The sequence below is a fragment of the Xiphias gladius genome, chromosome 7 (genome assembly GCF_016859285.1).
Source record: "Xiphias gladius isolate SHS-SW01 ecotype Sanya breed wild chromosome 7, ASM1685928v1, whole genome shotgun sequence".
Lineage (NCBI taxonomy): Eukaryota > Metazoa > Chordata > Actinopteri > Istiophoriformes > Xiphiidae > Xiphias > Xiphias gladius.
The window spans coordinates 3,817,128-3,836,870 of record NC_053406.1 but is presented as its reverse complement, the minus strand read 5'-3'; the positions used below and the strand labels follow the sequence as shown (position 1 = coordinate 3,836,870).

General features: G+C 40.0%; 1 protein-coding gene across 2 annotated transcripts in view; it reads left to right on the top strand.

Annotated features, from left to right (window-relative positions):
- LOC120791652 (ubiquitin-associated and SH3 domain-containing protein B-like) overlaps window positions 1-11,981 on the top strand; it is a 49,968-nt gene extending 37,987 nt beyond the window's left edge. The window contains exons 4-14 of one of the 2 annotated variants that reach the window (XM_040130178.1): window positions 959-1,157; window positions 3,889-4,058; window positions 4,202-4,410; window positions 5,081-5,225; window positions 5,372-5,495; window positions 5,740-5,859; window positions 5,978-6,070; window positions 6,257-6,401; window positions 7,644-7,750; window positions 7,895-8,004; window positions 10,219-11,981. In XM_040130178.1, the coding sequence (XP_039986112.1) occupies window positions 959-1,157; window positions 3,889-4,058; window positions 4,202-4,410; window positions 5,081-5,225; window positions 5,372-5,495; window positions 5,740-5,859; window positions 5,978-6,070; window positions 6,257-6,401; window positions 7,644-7,750; window positions 7,895-8,004; window positions 10,219-10,356 (1,560 nt within the window). In that variant the 3' untranslated portion in view covers window positions 10,357-11,981. Of the gene's footprint in view, window positions 1-958; window positions 1,158-3,888; window positions 4,059-4,201; window positions 4,411-5,080; window positions 5,226-5,368; window positions 5,496-5,739; window positions 5,860-5,977; window positions 6,071-6,256; window positions 6,402-7,643; window positions 7,751-7,894; window positions 8,005-10,218 lie in introns of both variants that reach the window. The other variant, XM_040130177.1, reaches the window with a different exon arrangement.
- Window positions 11,982-19,743: the final 7,762 nt, after the last annotated feature.

Genomic DNA, 19,743 nt, shown 5'->3' with positions numbered 1-19,743 from the left:
GAACTTTTATGAAGGCTGACGCCGGAAACGGAGTAAATAACAGCTCAATTATGTTTGCAGGATTGCCTTCTTCCTTCTTGTGTGTAATGTCTCTTTCAGACATGCACCTCATTACGCTAATGTGAGGGCAATTTGACAGTGCTATAGTCACTTATACATAAAGGTCACGATAGCATTCTCACTAGGTGGGACCTAGTAACAGTTTTGTAACTGTTCTAACATGGCTCCAGTCTGAATTAAATGCGGTCAGAATAACATGAAGACCACAGCAGCACTTGGTAAAACATGCACAGGGAGAAATTAAATGCCCATTTATCACTCATATGTCATCTCCTTCATGCAAAGAAAATAAATCACACTATCAAAAGGATTTTTCCCTTCACCATGCAGGGCAAAAGCTGTGAAAAAAAATGCTGTATAACCACATTAGTAATCTCCTCCTTATATTTTAAATTTTCATTCATACCAGTTTCATGGAAGAAATGATATCCTGCAAAACACTTTACATAAAGCATGTGAGCAAATAGGAATAAATATTAAGTGCCAACTTAGAGGGACCCTTCAGACTTTTCTTATAAGCAAACAAAAAACATTGTGCATATCTTTCCCTGAACTACGGTTTCAACAGCTGAAGGATTTTTAAAGTTCACCACTGAAGCAGCCTTTCAGGGGACTTAGACCACTTCTCTTCCTTCATAAGATATCTTCCCTTCTCACCCCTGTTCTGGACCAGTGATACCGCTCCCTTTGCACACGAGCTGCCAAATATTACACAAGCCTTGTAGCTCTTTCCATAAATGCCCCTTCATGTAGAAATAAAGCTATATTGAGCTTTTACATAATGCAAACATTTACACAATAAATACCTGTCTGAATGTCAATTTAACAGATAGAAGTAGACAGCAATGGTGCATATTCCATGACTTAAAATAGCTTATGTCTTTTTCCTTCTATGCAGTGTGCAGACCACAAAGTAGAAGCTCTATGTGAGGCCCTCCAGGCCACCGTACAGCAGTGGCGGGGTCGATTTCCCAGCCCGCTGCCCCTAGAGCTCTACACATCATCCAACTTCATTGGTCTTTTTGTGGAGGAGCAGGTGGCCGACATCCTCAAGCAGTTTGCAGCCGACTTTGCCACAGAGGCTGCTAGGAAGGCCGGTAGGAACCACAAGCATTAGGGATAAGGGGCACACACCATATACCCACAATGCCCTGGGTTTGGAACACATATGGGATCTTAGCTGCACGTCTTCCCTTCTATCTGTCCCAGCTTTGCCATCTTTCTTCATCACTGTATGTTGCGAAGTGTTTAGAGTATGTCAGCATTAGTTCATCATATTCGCTATGTAATGTGTGGAGACCAGCTTTCCTGGTGTGGATGGTAGTCATGCCGGGTTACTAAAGCACTCACTCCGTCTGTCACCAACTGTTTGTTAAACACAGGCGAAAATGAGACTGACTGCCAAATGGAATTTCAGGCAGCTAAGTGCCAAATCAGATTAAGGGCTGTGCTGTTAGTGCTAATGCTCTGTCATATTTCTGCTTCATGGTAAAGTGACAGATTAGAGTTTGTCATCGAAATCAGATATGGAAATGTTGAAGGTTGTTGGTTTTACTCAGCAGCTCTCATCGCTGATGATAGGATGTGCAGTGTAACCCTACTGCTGAAATTTCTTAGGAGGTGCATATTCTATACCTTCTCACATTGTATTGTTGGTGTGGTTCTGTACTATCCAAAAAAAAACCCTCTTTATTAGTGAATACAGTGGAATCTCAACTGTCTGGTTCCCCAACTTCAGCTGCCTTCATCTCCTCCGTGAAGAATAAAAGAAACAGAAGTGTTTTTTTAGAATGTGAGTTATACCATGTTTGATGGCATGCAGAACTCCAGGTTTCAGCCTTTTGACTTTCCTTTACTCAAAGATGTCCCCCCAAGGAGGTATATGGACAAAAGCTTTTGTAGAGTTGCGAAGTGGGAGGGGCTGCTGGTTCCGGAAGTGTTTTTCCCCATTCCTCATTACAGTTGAGAACAAAACAGTGCCAGAGTTGCTGAATTTTGACTTTTTATAAATGAATGGGACTTTCACTTCCAGTGCCAGGGGCTCCCAAAATAGCTCCTCCCACTTTGCGACTCTCCTGGCAAGGCCTTCTACAAAGGTATAGAAGGCCCACTAATCATGTTTTTATCTGGTAACTAACCAAGCAAGATCCCTGATTGGGCAGGACATAGGGGCATTTCTGTTCTTATGGCTGCTTGGTTTTTACAATACAATTCCAGTGAAATTGGGAAGGTTAATTTTGACTTTATAATATTAAGATTTTATTGTAAATAATTTCAGTTGACTATAAATAAATAAAAAATTACAAGAAGTAATACTTTTCCCAAGGAGATTATGTGCAATTCTATCTATTGTATATCTCCCCAGCAATATTTATTTACTTGCATTTTGACAAAAACTTGCTATGGCAAACAATCTAGTCAAATGAAGTCAAGTTAGTTTTATTAATATAGAGCTAAATCATAACAGAAGTTATCTCAGGGCGCTTTTCATATAGAGCAGGTCTAGGCCGTACTCTTTACAGTATTTGCGGAGACCCAACATACCCCCATGAGCAAGCACTTGGCAACAGTGGCAAGGAAAAACTCCCTTCTAACAGGTAGAAACCTTGAACAGAGCCCTGCTCATGGTGGGCGGGCGTCTGCCCATAGCATAATGCACGCTTCACATAGAGATGTATAATAATAATAATAATAATAATAATAATAATAATATTTGAAGCAGTGGGTGTTGAGCAGGATCATGGGGACAGTAAGTGATTTGCAGTCACAGATCCAGACTATGCAGCTCCAGAGGCAGAAATACCTGCAGAAAGCGACAGGAAGAGAGAGGAGAGAGAGGAGGAAGCAGAAAATTACGGGAGAGAAGAAGTCAAGCATTGATGCCATATGAATGCGTGTAGATGGAAAGGAAGAGGAGGAGAGAGGAGCTCGGTGCATCATGGGAAGTCACCCGGCTGTCTAGGCCAATAGCAGCATAACTAGGGGGTGGTTCAAGCCAAGCCTGAGCCAGGCCTAACTGTAAGCTTTATCAAAAGGGAAGGGTTTAAGCCTCCCCTTAAATGTGGAGAGGATGTCTGCCTCCTGGACCCAAACTGGAAGATGGTTCCCTAGTAGAGGAGCCTGATAGCTGAAGGCTCTGCCTCCCATTCTACTCTTGTAGACTCTAGGAACCACAAGTAAGCCTGAGTGCAGCGTTCTATCAAGATAATGAAGTACTCTGAGGTTTTTAAGATATGATGGTGCCTGACCATTAAGGGCTTTGTGGGTGAGGAAGAGGAATTTAAATTCTATTCTGGATTTTACAGGGAGCCAATGCAGCGAAGCTAACACAGGAGAAATATGATCTCTTTTCCTAGTTTCTGTCAGTATTCGCCCTGGAGCACTCTGGATCAGCTGGGGAGTATTTAAAGATTTGTTGGGGCAGCCTGATAATAAGGAGTTGCAATAATCCAGCCTAGAGGTAACAAAAGCATGGACTAGATTTTCTGAGTCTTTTTCAGACAGGATGTGCCTGATTTTTACAATGTTTATTAATTTTAATAATGTTGCCTAATAGAAGCAGATATAAGGTGAATACAGCTGGTCCAAGCACAGAACCTTGTGGAACTCCGTGACTAACTTTTGCGTACATGGAGGATTTATCGTTAAAGCGTAGAAACTCAAATCGATCTGATAAAGAGGACCTAAACCAGTTTAGAGCAGTTCTTTAATGCCATTAAATGTTCCAGTCTTTGTAATAGTAATGGTGGAAAACCATTGGTGGAAAATGGGTTTAAACAGCAGAATCTGATTTTCTCTCCTCCTTTATCCATCTCCTGTCTCATCCAGAAGTCCATGTGGAGCCTCACAAGAAGCAGCTCCATGTAACTCTGGCCTACAACTTCCCCACTGATCATCTCCCATCATTGGAGAAACTGGCCAAGGGCATCGAAGTCAAGTTGGGCTGTGATTGGCTGGCTGTCTTGTTCTCTCGGGACATTCGTTTTGCTAACCATGAGGTAGCTAGTATACAAACCATAACAATGAATAACAATGGATGCTTTGAGATCACAAATATCTACAGTAATAAGCAACTGCATCAAAACATATTGATGCATGTCAGTGTTATAAATGTCAGCAACTCTACATGTCACATGTGCAGACTCTGCGGGTGATGTACCCCTACATGCCTCAGAATGAGGATGAGCTAGAGCTGGTTCCTGGGGATTTTGTCTTCATGTCTCCAGTGGACCAGAGTAGTACCAGTGAGGGCTGGGTGTACGGGACCTCACTGGCCACCGGGCTGTCTGGCCTGCTGCCTGAGAACTACGTCAGCCTGGCCGATGAGTCTGACACCTGGGTCTTCCATGGGTGAGCAGAGCACTTCCCACTCGTACAAGAGGTGGCCTTAATTACCCAGCTAAACAGATTAAAAAAAACAAAAGCATTAACATTGTGTTACAAATACACATAAAACAACTATTTTACACTGAAAGACCATAAAGTAAAATTAGGTCATTAATAATATCTTAAACTCTATTGCCTAATATTTCCCCAGCTAAGGATGTCAGTGTCCAACACCTTGGTTTAGAGTTGGACAAATGCTGGCCAGATTACATACAATGAATAAGAGTTATTTGAGTCTCATTAAATTTAAAACAAATACCAGAAATACTGTCATTATACTGTATTATACTTAGTTTAATAGGTATTACATAAGTCCCTAACACCCACTTGTACTTTAGCTATATGTTAGTGTTCTGAGATTTTTTTTTTTAACCATATATATTAGAGTTTCAAAAGTTATAAATTAATATTAAACCTCTACATCGTTAAATGTTTGGTGATGACTTTTTTCAGGAGAAACTTTAAATTATATAGCTCCCAGGAAATGTTTTATTTTGGACCAGGTGCGGTCATCCAAAAAGGTATTGGGTTAATGCCAAAATACTCCATGGATCAACTTTTCTTAATTGCCGGGAGAAAGAAATGATCTAATTGGTACTTTCTTCCTGATGCCTGTTCTCCTTGTCCACCACAGCTCCCATTCATTCTTCAGCTGCGGGCCCAGTGACAAGACCATTAAGGAGAGAGGGATGTTCGATGGACTGCTGGACAGCCGACGCCCTGATAACACGAGTCCTGGAGACACACCCACCCTTAGTCTCATTTGTCATCCAATGCAGGTAGTTTTGTGTTCATAAATAATAATTGTTTTCAAAATTCACATATTACCCATGTTGTTTTTAAATGAAAATTAAACATGTAAGGGGTTGCGCATACAATTTTACACAAATTCCGGTAATTTATTGAAGTCTTTTATTTCCAGCAGGTCCTGCGGATCAGTGGTAGTCACTCTCGGCAGTCAAAGCGCACGCTTTTTGTCTGCCGGCACGGTGAGAGGATGGATGTGGTCTTTGGCAAACACTGGCTCTCCCTCTGCTCAGATAGTAAAGGTGAGCACATCCCCTCTCAAGACCTTAGCTCATGTGAACTAAGCCAGTCACATCTTCACTCCGCAGAAGTTGCAGACAAAGTATTGTTGTTTTGCAGGGCTAGACTTAGGCTTTTCAAGTCCGACACGCTCACCAATATTTTTTAACCAACCTCCTCACTCATTTCATTATAATAAAGTAAATTATAGGAATAATTTAAGAAGAATCCTTATGTTTGAGAATGGGTTTTTTTGTTGTTCGGCAGGTAGATATGTACGTTCCAATCTGAACATGCCTCCCAGTTTGCCACTGTGGGGGGGGCAGAGAGACTATGACATGGACACTCCTCTCACTGTGTTTGGATCCACACAGGCTCGACTAGTGGGTACGTCACCTATACACTGTAGATCTAAGTGATGTACTATGCCTGGTTTTAGAGAACTAAAGAGCCGTCTGGCATTTTGTTTATGAAATTAATGTGTGCTAAATATGTGCTTTTCCAGGTGAGGCCCTCTTAGAGAGTAACACAGTGATAGACTTTGTCTACTGTTCTCCATCTCTGCGATGTGTTCAGACTGCACAGAACATCCTGAAAGGTAAGAAGAGACTCCCTGAGCAAATATGATAAGACCGGGATTCTCCAACATGCACTCGCTGATCCCTGAACAGTCACACAGAAACATTTGTTAAACGAAAATTGTATCTCAGGGGAATTAAGAAAGATGGTCACGTTGAATTTTCGCTCTACTCAGCTCTGATCAGTTGTGTGTGTGTGTAAACAGGTCTGCAGCAGGATGGTAAACTGAAGGTGAGAGTGGAACCTGGGCTTTTCGAATGGACCAAGTGGGTTTCTGGGAACTCCTTGCCGGCGTGGATACCCCCAACTGACCTGGCGGCAGCCCACTTCAGTGTGGACACAATGTACAGGTGAAACAGACAAATCAGGGCAAAACACTCATTGTTCAATTCATTATATGCTATGTACACATGTAATATAATTAGTAATGTAAAAGCGTTTGTCACCTGAAAAACATCTCATCTACTTGTACAGATGTTTGCATGCAACAACAAAATGACATATTTGAGACTTTTGATGTTAAATTTGTCAAGGCTCAAAATGGTGTGTAGTAATGAAAGAAGAGCCAGCATTGTATTATTACAGAACCGTGTCTTAAATGAAAAAACAATCAAAGTAAGGCTCTTTGTGCTGCCAAAGCAAAGAGGTATAGTACAGATAGTCAAAGAGGGCCTGAAAAAAGAAATGAATGACTGATAAGTTCTATTGTATCTGACTGAAAAGTTGCATTTATAAATTACAGAGCAAATCGAAAGTGTGGTGATTAATGTGCAGCAAAATTCCATTCATAAGGCTGTTAGAGCGCTGAAATATTTCCGTCTGTTAGAAGTCAGGGTGGACACAATAGTGCAAAAAAACATAAATAACACGGAGGGAAAAGTGATTCTGCTGCTCTTTATTACTTGTCACTTTACTGTAAACTCCAGTACTTATATCCATGTCATGATCCCATAGTAGTGATGCTGCATTTTTTTTGCCAGTGATCTGATCAGTCAGTAGTCAGACTGTTGGAGGATTTTGATCTGATCTTCTGAAGTTGAATTTGCTCTGGAGCAGGTTAGCCGTGCAGCATAGGTTACCATGGTGATCTGTTCTGGTTAGAAGTGAGCCAGCCCCATGATGCCAGAAAACCTGAGTTAAGCCTAAAGATAGCTGGATAACCAACTCTACCCGCTCAATGATAAAGGCCCCTGGTCCTTGACTGTGGCTATTTTCATTATAATTTCTTTGCCTTTTGCATTTCTCTGTTGCCTCTCTGATACATAGAATCAAAACAGTGGAGCGGTGCAGCATCATACAGCATGTATACATACTGTGTATAAACTGTTCTATTTGTACAGTCCATATGCACTTCCTGCAGCTGCAGCTGTGTTGTTTACCCACTCTGCCTGCCCTGCAGAGATCTTTGATAGCTCTGTAGTACTGTATCTGTAGCTTGTTTAACTTGTACATCGGATGAATGATGTCAGTCGTCATCTTTTTTCGCTGAAAACTACAACCCCAGAAGTAACAGAAGTAAACTTCTTTGCTATGTTTGCAGTTTTTTATACGTGCCTTTGGTTTTCTAATAATTGGTATTTGTCTCCATATAGACCTCTGATCCCAGTTAGCAAGCTGACTGTGTCTGAATCCTATGAGAGCTACATGAGTCGGAGCTACCAAGTGACCAAAGATATCCTGTCAGACTGCAAAAACACTGGTAAGAGAAACACCGCAGAGCTCCTGGAGCTTTTGGGAGAGGTTGTTGGGTTTGTGTAGGTGAACTTTTACTTTATTGTTTTACATTCTCATGTGTTTGTCCTCTGCTGATGTTGCATCCTGCCTGGGTTTCCACTCTCCATAGGAAACAACGTGCTGATTGTAGCCCACGCTTCTTCCTTAGAGGCCTGCACACGCCAGCTGCAGGGCCGCAGCCCACAGAGCGCCAAGGACTTCATCCAAGTAGTCCGAAAGGTCTGTTCACCGCATGTCTTTTTTGATCTGGTCTGCCTTTTTTTCTTCTATACGTCCCACTCCTCTGTCCACCCAACATTACTTCCATCTGGTTCCCTCAGTTCCTCTCCCCATTCCCATTGTGGCTGGATGTGCAAACACATGGGTGTGTACACTTAAAACACCAGAGATGTAAGGCACCCACATGAATAAATGAAAGAAAAAAACAGTTTGTTCAAATGTTCAAGAAGTTTTTTCTTTTTATTCCACTGACCAGCAGACGGATATCTTCAGATGATCAAATGAAAGGGGCTGTTTACTGAATCTTTAGTAGAGAATAAAACAACTTTTAACTCCATGTTCGGACACCTGAATATTTCCTTTTATTTGTCAGCTAAAGGAAAAAAAAGATAATTTTGCACAACCACCTTAGCCTGCTCTTCTGGTTTGAATTAATGTGCTCAAACAAACAAGTTTTACTACTTGCCAGGGTTTATATCACAAAAAATCAGCTCTATTTTAGGATTTCTGATTGTAAGCACATATTACATTTAGTCTTAAACTCCAACTCGTCCAGTTTGACCCCTCTGACACTTGACTTAGTGAAGAAGGAGGCGGCTGGGGACTTGCTTACATGCGCACAACTAGTGACATAATGTTTGCGCTGCTTGTGGATTCCTACCAGACTAAACTTCCTCTTCAGATAATGGTTCTTTGTTGGGCTGCTCATTAGTGGGAAAATGGGGTTGCAAGCTTTTGTAACTCAGGTCAGTGAGGCTCGAGTGCCTGTCTTCATGTTCTTTAACAAAAACAACTTGTTTTTTTTTTTTCTCTTTATTTTGAAACAACGAAACAGAACATGTCAAAAAAGAAAGTATGGACAATTTGAAATGCGTAAATAAAAATAAATCAAACAAAGAAATAAAGATATAAAATTGTGCCAAACTGTTTTTTATTTTGGCACCGATTATTTTACCTACTTAAAAAGGAAAAGCTCCCTCTCACCTCCTCAAGAAAACTAAGGACAGTGCTCTATATATATTATTGGCAGATCTATTTTTGCTCTCTGCTGGATAACACTGAAATGCAATATACTCTACCTGCTCACATGGAAAATCCCTGAACGTGGAAAGTCACAATAAAAAATTGTATTCTGTTATTGAAGACACAAAGCAAATTGTTCAGTTACACAGTAAATACATACTACACAAATAGAAATAGAAATACTTATTACAATGTGTATTGCATCTCACTTGATTTCTTTGTTTGAGCTGTTATAATGTAGGCGACTTAAATCTTCCACAGTAAATCAATGTACACATACTGTATAATTCAATTAAATGAACAAATTCCTGAACTGCTATCCCTGTATGTACATACAGTACATAAATGATACAAACAAAAGCTAATTTCAATTCAATTAAATTCAATTTTATTTAAATAGCGCCAAATCATAACAGGGGGGTATCTCAGGGCACTTTTCATATAGAGCAGGTCTAGACCAGGACTCTTTATAGTTATATTTACAGAGACCCAACATTCCCCCATGAGCAAGCACTTGGCAACAGTGGCAAGTAAAAACTTCCTTTTAACAGGTAGAAACCTTGAACAGAACCCGGCTCATGGTGGGCGGCCGTCTGCCCCGATCGGCTGGGTTGAGAGAGAGAGAGAGAGAGAAAAGAGAGAAGGAGGGGGCATAGCCATTGTCCCAACCAACATCACAAAACAAAGAGGAGCATAAAAAACTATTACATATTTGTAGTAGTAGTAGTACTTGCTGTACTCAGCAGGGGACCATGATCTAAAATTTGAGAGGATCTGAAAGAAATACATTACAATGGCCAAAATTTAGTAGAATTTAACATGAACACCGAATAAAAAATTCAGTTCACTAAAACAAGTCCACCTAGAATCAAATGATTTAACAGTTTTAGAGTTCATGCCACCAGATGACTGCACAGAGCACAGTGTCCAATGAGCCACGCAGTGCAACCTCATGCAAATACAGACAGAAAGGTCTAGATACAGTAAAACAGTCGACTTCACCTGTACAAAAAAAAGATTGCAATTAGGACCATGTTGTTACTGTGTGAGGTAAAACTACTCTGCCGTTTATACTGTCCAAGCCTTTTAAGTACTTCAACTTGAACCAACTCGCTCAACCAAAAAGCATCTGTCATTTCTTTCAATCTCTTTTCCTGAAACTAACCATTAATTCCTCCGCTTGGTCCTCAGATCCCCTACCTGGGCTTCTGCTCCTGTGAGGAGCAGGGAGACACGGGGGTGTGGCAGTTAGTGGACCCTCCGATCCTCCCCCTCACACATGGACCAAACCACACCTTTGACTGGAGGGAAACACTGCTGCAAGAATGATGTCTGCTTTAACCGAACTCCCCCCAACCTGATCATACTGTACTCCCACAGACTGCAGAAACAAGTTTCAGACCAGTGCCCCCAGAATACTGGAACTTTTTCTCTTCTTAGCTTCTTGACACAGCTAGCGGTGTCTTAGCACTGAGAGTTGACGGAGCTTCCATCCCTGAAGATGAGGAGCCACGTCCCAGTCGGTGAACTGGCTGGTTCCAGCAGTGATATAGCAAAGGTCCATGCCCAAAATTCATCGGATAATTACTTTTTTGCCAGAACGAAGCATGGCCGGGTCTTAGATGAGCTGTGTCGGAGAGCGCTCACCTGATATTCAGCCAGATGATTCTTAGATGTTGTCAGCCCAGTCTCAGGACGTTTTGTGAAATTAGCCTTAGCTCTGCCTCTGTGCATGATTAGCAAGAAACATACTTTTCCCAACGTGAGTATTTTAGATAAAGTAAGCAGGACTAAAACAGAAAAGTGACACTGAAGTAAAGCCATCGGAAGCGAGGGTGTGGAAGTTGGAGAGTTTAGCCAGCTGTTAGCTCGGAAGACTCAGGTTCTGTTTCTATTTACTTAAGTTGGTGTTAACATGCACAACTGTAGTTTTGGTTTCTATCAAATCTGCTGCAATGCATTGTGGATTTATTAGCTACAAGAAGTGTTCATGCTATGTACATTAGTTTTTTTCACTCCATGGTTTGAATTTTTGAGGACACCGTATAGTACACGATGTGTACAATTCAGACAAGTGAACCAGATAGTAAATAGTGATTTTGGACACAGCCTTCGAGCGTGACAAATATTTGAAAACTGCCTAACTCTTCGTACTCTGAGCTTAATTCCTGCATATCTCAGCCTTCAACATTTAAGCCTGATAACAACATGGCAGTTTTTGCTCCACTAATGTCAAAGATCTAATAACAAAGTTGTTTCACCTTCAATCATTCATCCAGGAGCTTTATTTTCTGGTGTGAGTGGCCCCGGACTTGGTAGTTGCAGGTTGGTATTTGTTGGCATACTGGGGGGACAGTAGCTAAATGTTTGCATAATTTATGTCCACAAAATCTGATTTGCATTTGAGTTTGTGCTTATTTCATAAAACCTAAGGAGACTATTGAATATTAAGAATTTGTAATGAGAGTATATAACAGTTCCTGCACAGATCCCGGTAGCATGTCCACTTCGTCCTACGTGTGAATAAGGACACATGGGCTGTTGACTCCGCTCAGCTTGAACCACAGAGCTCCTGACCAGAGTGAAGACAGACCTTACAAATTGTTTGAAAAGAAATGCCATCTTTGTTCCTGCTTGCCCCGCTTCAGTAGCTGAGGGAAGGCGTAACGGCGCCGGCTTCAAGTCTTTATCAGGGACTTTCCTGATGCTACCCACATAATGTGGCCCCTCATGTTGGCGCCACATGTAGCACATACAGTACAGCTGTGTCCTCTACCAGTCATGTAGTGAATGCAAAAAAATCAAACACCCACAACTATAACAGCACAACCTGCACTATTGACAATCATACAGTAGCTTCTGATTCTGGTCCAGCAACATTTTGAGTCTGTGTTTGTTGTATGTTGTTCAGGGGTTCAGAGTAGCTGTAAATAATCATATTTTGAAAAAAAAAAAAAAAAGTCTTCCAATTTTATTTCTATTTATTTATAAACATTTCTTTCAGATGTTACAAGCAAAAATATTTAAAAAAAAAAAAAAAAAAAAAAAAGAGGACCATCACTTTTAACAGCATGCAAAAATTTATCTCAGGTGTTGACAGCATTTAAGACGTATGTATATGCAGCTTTGAAAAGTGTTCCATCGATTGAGTGACTGTGTTGTTGTGAGTGCCTCTATTAAAGTAATGTCTCCTGATGTACTGACTGCACACTCATACTACAGAAGCTGGGAACTCCCTCCGTTGTAAACAGAAATGTTTTGCTGGTCTGATACTTGATGCACATCACACATGTAGCTTATTAAAACATCATAAAAGTTACATGTTCTTCTCTAATTCTTATTAGACAGTTCTTTATTAATTCTTCTCTATTCAGGGTAAAATTTTGGAACCTATCAGAGACATTTTACCTCTTGGAGAATTGACAATTACCTTTCGCCTCTGACGTCAGGTGCTTTCATTCAGAGTGCTTCGGTACAATTCCCTCATAGCATTCGAGTCTCAAAAGCGTTGGGCGAGATTTCCACCTAAAAGTACACCTATCTTGTCAACTTACATCAAAAAGTGTGGCTGTAGCAGAGAACACCCATCACCAAGAAAATCAGACCATGTAGTTCTTCCACAAAAAGAATTCTGGAGCTTTTTTTGCTCACTTCACCGACAGCAGCAACAAATCAAAGATTTGTGAAATTGTGAAACACGAGCTGTGTCCCTCCTATTCGTTCCTATCTGTGTAGGTCAAGGCTTTGGAACTGCATCCAGGTGCTTATTTTAGGAACTGACAATTACAGAAAATATAATAACAAACAATTATCCTAATGAATAAAATATTAAAAATCCAAATAATTGGCCCTGATTTGGCCCAGTAGTCTTTGAGAAATATGCAACTTTCCTTGTAGGCTGCAGCCTCTGAAAAAATTATATCCCCTTCAAATGGAACACAACTACAGTCTTTTTCCCAAATTTCAGTGACTGAATACTTCTGAATGACCTCTCACTAGTAGTGCCGCCTTAAAATAGAATGATGAGCGTACAGACGCTTGAGGAAAAACACCCCTCATGATGCATTTTATCTCTGTAAACAATGACGGAAACACAAAGAGGTTCTCAAACTGTAACGCAACAACGTAGACCAAAGTAATGATGCTCATATCTGTAATACCTGACATACACTTCTATATTGTACGAGGTTCCGTTGCGATTGAAGGACCCTTCACTGTGTTAACGCATACTGAGCCATATGGTAGCACAGTACTGCTCTGTGTTCAAACTTTTACGTATGTTCCACTTCTTCCTACAAAAAGCCAAGCAGTTTTACGCTACGGCTGCGTTCACACGTATTCTGCCGGGGGGAGAGAATTATATTTATCTTCAACACAAGTGTACCACATAGAGATTGAGATAACAGGGACTTCCCGTAGCGCTTCTTCGGAAAAGTTTCATCTTACTCAACGTTCAGGTCTGCCGAAATCACCAGTGGGGGCTGAGCGATGTTGATAAAACGGTTTGTCACATTTGTGAAATATGCTATTTCACTTTGTGGCTGGGAGTTATGTCTGTCCGCTGGGTCTGATGCCAGAGCTGGCAGGCGAATGGCTTAGCTTGGATAGCCAGTCCGAACTTCAAAAATGTGCCTACCAACTCCTCAAAACCGTAATAATTCACATTCTATTTTGTTTGTTTAATCTGTGTGTCAACTCACAACTTGTTTTTACATTTCTGTTTTTGTACGGATTAAAGAAATAAGATGCAGTGTGTCAATGGGTGAGTTTTAGAGCCGATGGTCGGCAGATTTTTGAGGTTTTGAGTTAGCCAGGCTAGCCGTTTCCCCCTGCTTCCACGTTTTATGCTAAACTAAGCTAATCCACTTCCGGCTCTAGTTTCAGATTTAAAGGTTCCCTGTGGAGTTTTTGACCTCTAGTAGTGCTATGGAGCTCGTCCATAACGTCGTGTATAACTAGGTCCTGGTTTTGCTGGATGCACTTCAGATTTCAAGGATATACACAGTGCATTTTGTTTTGAGACTTTTATTTGTTTACAAGAAAACTCCACAGTTTAATACATAAACATGAGATTGACATCAATCTTATAATCTAACTGTCTGCAATAATATACATATAATAATAATATGCATGTTTCCAAAACATTTCAAACTATAAATTTAAAGAGCATTCTGAACACTTCACACTTCCCTTCATAGTTTTTTTTTTTTTTTTAAATGAGTCACAATTAGGAAAAACAAAGCTATGTGAACACAATTTTACTCTAATAACTGCAACACAACTTGATCTGGTCCTAACTGGCTCTGCTCACTGAAGCATTTTTGAAATCTGGCCATCTTCCCCGGGAAACATCTGCCTTTTAGGATCCTCATCTTCAAATTCATTTGGGAAGAAGAAACGCAACATCTACTTGGAAAACATCATGATAAACATAATTACGTTCCTGGGATATCAAAAAATTTATGTAATGCTTAAGTTGATGTCCTTAATGTGAAAACAGAGAGCTCAGAACGTCTTTATTAAATAAACATGTTAAATTAAATATCTGTTTGCTGTGCAGCTGTTGTGGAGGCTTCGTTGACACAGGGAGGCATTGATACAGGCATTGAGAAGAAATTCACTGCTACCACAGAAATGTGAAAGTTCTTCTCTCTCTAATGAAATGTAACTTTCATCACACAGCATACTGGAGCAATGCATAGAAACAGTGTTTCTAGAGAATGATACATTCATTTGAAGCGTGAAGAGAGCCATGTGAAAGAAACAGAGGAAGAAGCCATGTTGATCCTGAATTCTTATTTTATTGTCTAAGTATATCACAAATGTTCAGAAATCAATTTAAAGGACCAGTGTGCAGGATTTAGTGACATCTAGCTGTGAGGTTGTAGATTGCAACCAACTGAGTACCTCTCCCCTCAGTCCTCCCTTTCCAAGCATATGGGAGAACCTACGGTGGCCTTCAGGTAACACAAAAACATGACAGGCCCTCTCTAGAGACAGTGTTTGGTTTGTCCCTTCTGGGCTACTGTAGGAACATGGCAGTACAACATGGCGGGCTCCGTTGAAGAGGACCCGCTCCCCGTGTAGATATGAGGGCGCATTCTAAGGTAACGAAAACGCAACGATTCTTAGTTTCAGGGAATTATACATGAATGAAAACATAATTCAGAATATTATATTCCATTTCTGCCAATAGATCCCCCTAAATCCGACACGCTGGTCCTTTAAAGTTACTTCTTTTGAAATCAAAATATATTTGTTGGGTTGTCATTTCAGATGAGGTGTGTCTAGAGGCTTAATGTAAAATTTATGTTAGTTGTAAATCGATCTTCTGTTCTTGTGTTTGTGAACCACTAGGTTATAAAGAAGAAAAGTGGTCCTTTTTAAACAGCTGTAATATTTTCATATTTTGAGGGCTGTTTGGGCTCGGGAGACAAAGTAGGTAACGTGTCATTGTATGATTTGTGTTTATTTGCAGTTTGGTTTTGTTCTGACATAACGTGAAATAAAAGCATACATTTTCCTTTATACCAATAACATTACAAAACATCAGTTTCATAATGTTGTTATTTATCTGTTTGTTTTGCCTCGCTGCAAACACTGTAAAGGATTACGAATTAAATAAAATTCTACGTCCTTCTTTTTATCTGGTTTTGTGAGCGTATCCAGAATGATGCTTTCATTCAGAATTAATCCTGTAGTAACCAGTGAAACCTTTTCATGAAAGTTTTTTGGGGTTTTTTTTTGGTTGAAAGATTGGAAAATACCAGAAAAGTATTGTCACTGGGTAAAAACAAGAACATTTTCCTCCTCATTTTTGAGATACAATGTTTCCAACAAACAACAGCAAATGCGATCCGTGATACCGTTCCACTAATGGTGTCACACTATTCCACTATTCCACTGATCTAAAGGTGGTTTTAATGTACCAAAATATGGTACTGGACAATGCACTGCAAGCCATGCAACACAACGCAGGTTTCAAACTTTAAGTGAAATTGGCTTTGCAAATGTTTTTTGAGGAAAGAAATGCATTCACCACATTTGTTACGGCTCAAGGACAAACATAATGCATTTTGTGTGTCGACAATCAAGACCTTTGTTTGTTTACACGAAAACTGTACAGGGCACCTTTAACTTCCATCAGTTTGGTACTGCTGCATTTTCTTGCATCGTTTGTAGAGACGCAGTAGACCAAGCTAAATTTCATGTTACCCACATTTTAGGATGAAAGACATTAGGACGGCTTAAATCAATTGTATATCTAATAGTAAGCAGTCAGCGGGCCACATAGTGCTACAGTAATAATGTTTGCTATAGCTTTATTTTTTATTAACTGACCCCAACTGCTTCATGCTTCGCCATGTACACCCTGTAGTTAGCAGGTCACTAACTTGTGAACGAGTGAGTGTGCTCCTTTCAGTTCAAAACAGAGCTAAAAGCAGAGGGAATATTAGGTTCACATTTGTAAGGTGGCCAGAAACTCGACAGAAAATGATCAGTAATGTTGCTCTGTTTTTACTGGATGTGTAGATCGGGGGGTGGGGGGGGGGGGGGATCTTTGTTTTTATGCCTCTGTGCTGGTGACAGCTGTGGTCAGAGGTATTATATTTTCGGGTCGTCTGTCCATCTGTTGTCTGTCCCATTTTTCGTGAACGCAATAGCTCAGGAACAATTTGATGAAATGTCTTCAAATTTGGCAATAAAATGTTCACTTTGGCTCAAGGATGATCTGATTAGAATTTGGTCAAAGGTCAAAGGTCAAGGTCGCTGTGACCTAATAAAGCACATTTTTGGCCATAACTCAAGAATTAATTTGCTAATTATGACAAAATTTCACACAAATGTCTGTTAGGATGAAATGATGAGGTGATGACACTTTATATCCAAAAGGTAAAAGTTCCTCTTCATTGAGACATCATAAACAAAAAAACTTTTCTGGCCATAATTCAATGCCATAACTCAGGAACAGAAGGTGAGATTGTGACATTTGGTTGGATACTGAATTTTTGACACTAATGTTGGATGCCCACCCTGTAATGGTGGTGATTATATAGCTCTTCTGTGCTGCCAGGCTGAAGATGTGTGTGAAGTATCCACGTTTTACAATTTGTAGCTTCTTTGCAGCAACATCCATATTTGAAGTATCGTCTACTGTCATGGCTACAACTTTGTGTTCTATCAGAATCAGTTTGATTGGCCAAGCATGTGAACACATGCAAGGAATTTGACTCAGTTTTTTGTTTCTCTCCATGAACCTACACACTAATACAGTAGACATACAGCAGAACTGGAACAAAAAAGCTTAAGAAAGCTTTAAACTAGCTTAAATTCCTTCAAATCTTCACTGCATATATTGTTTGAGTCTGGACAGACGTTGATGTAATCTGTAACTTGAGTGGTTGATGGAGGCATACAACCGCGAGGCGGTAATTCTAGTTTTTATTTAAAGTGGTGCAGTCTAGATGAGAGATGCAGAAATGACAAACTAACCATCTATGAGAATTAGCAGCTGTCAGTGACAGTCCTGTCCTATGTCTAATTCATCATTTTTAATAAGGTCTGAATCTAGAATTCAAGTCTTGTGTATATATCTTAAATGTAAACTAACAACATAATTGTGTATTATCCCAAACATGCTGTCAGTGACAGATTAGGTTATTTTTAGCTGAATTTAGACTTCTGGAAACACTGAAACACTTCTGTTCGGGACCATTAACTGTGCAACGAGACAACAACTACGGTAACTTCTGTTTTTTTTCAACTTGCTAACATGCTCACCACTTTTAAAAGGTTTTACTGTAACATGTCAGTGTTAATAAAACACAAAACAAAACAAAGCAGCTTTACCTCAGGTTATACGTCATACTCCAGCACTTATCTAGGACATATTCCAGTGAAGTTAGTCTTCAGTGAATCATCATCTGATTAGTATGGAAACGTTTTTGGCTACTTGTTGTAACCACAGGATGGCTATGTTTACCTTGGTATTGATGTTAGTAGACAGCTGTTATGGAGAACAGCTGGTTTCATTGGCCTGGACTGATAAAAGTCTACATGTCAAATGCACATCAAGCAAAAGCGTTATCCTTCAATGAACACATTACGTTTGCTCTTTCTTTAATTTCAGTCCTTGCTGCATTTAAGCTATATTGGCCATTATTACATTGTGCCAGCATACATTAAAAAAAAGGTCATTCTTCTACAATACACAATGGACATTTTGTGTTATTTATCAATGAGTGAAGGTTTGATTGTTTTTTAAATGATGCAGCAACATTCCCCAGGCACTTAAATCTGAATCTGAATATCGGAATAATCCCAGAGGAGTGAGGAACCTCTTCCTGTTGGATGACTAAACCATCGTGTGGCCGCCACCCTCCTGTTTCTTCGCTTAGTAGCAGAGTATGAAACACTTTGTTTCCTTCGGCTCCAACACAGATTAAACTATAACTCACCTATTTTGGTACCTTCAGTCAAATTGGTAAGATCTTGATAACTTTTTAAACAAAAACTGGTATCATATTGAATACATCATTCAAACATCGACAGTGTTGGTTGTATGTGAACCCCTCTGCTAATGACATCAACAAAATCTAATTGGAGTCAAGAGTTAGCAAACCAGGAGTTGAGTCAATGAAACAAGATTGGAGGTGTGTGTTAGAGCTACTTACAACGCAGAAGTCTGACGATGAAGAATTTTTGATTTGCACAAAGCTGGAAAGTGTTACATAGTAATGTCAGAGAGTTTAGATAATGATCAGTCCACAGACAAACTGTCTATAAATTGAGATGTATTAGTTCTGTGGCTACTCTCACTAGGAGTGGTCGAACTGGTCAAACCAAAGGAGGTTCGACCAGTTATTAAATCCAAAGGTTCACTGCATTTTCTATCAGCACTGTGAAGGTTTAATGGGTGGGTTCAATACAGACCTGAAAGATTATAAGTGTTTGTGTGTTATTAGCTTAAGCACATTGTGTTTGTCTACACTTGTGACTTAGATGAGTCAAATAACACTTTATGACCAATTTATGCAGAAAACTGTTCTCCAAGCACACAAATCCTCATTACAGTCTAGAGAAAGGTAACCTGTTGTGAGTTCCATTTTGTGAATTGGGTGTTTAAATTCAAATTTAAATGTTTAGATTTAAAATAAAAATGGATCACAGCAGAACTAAGGGAGGCCTCTCCTGAAAAGCAAGGCTGACAGCAAGTTATAGCAACCTGCAGGAAGTACTTGCTAAGAAAAGGAAGGCCCATAACGCACACAAGGTCATCCTGGTGAGTCAGAAATAAATGCAAATGTTCAATATATTTATAGCAACGAAATGTTTATCTCTAAACAGGTGACAGGTAAATAGGTGACAGGTAGAGTGCTGATTCTTTATTTTTAGTTTTTTAATTTTGTCTTTGCATTAACGTCAAACTTAGGTGCGGTTACAGCTGCACGCTGGATAAAACTGGTGCGAGCGTCTGGAGCCCAAGCTGATGGAAAGGACCAAATATCACATCATGTCTCAAACTGTTGATGTGAACACAGAGCCTCTGAAATGGCCCATAGCTCCAGATGGGTACATCCCCAACTCTGTGATCCGGAGCTGGGGGAGGAAGGGAAAGGGACTTACCCAAACAAACTGTTGGGATGACATCATCTTTTATAGTCTTCATCAGGAATGCACAACAGATGATCATGAGGATTTGAGCACAAGAATTAT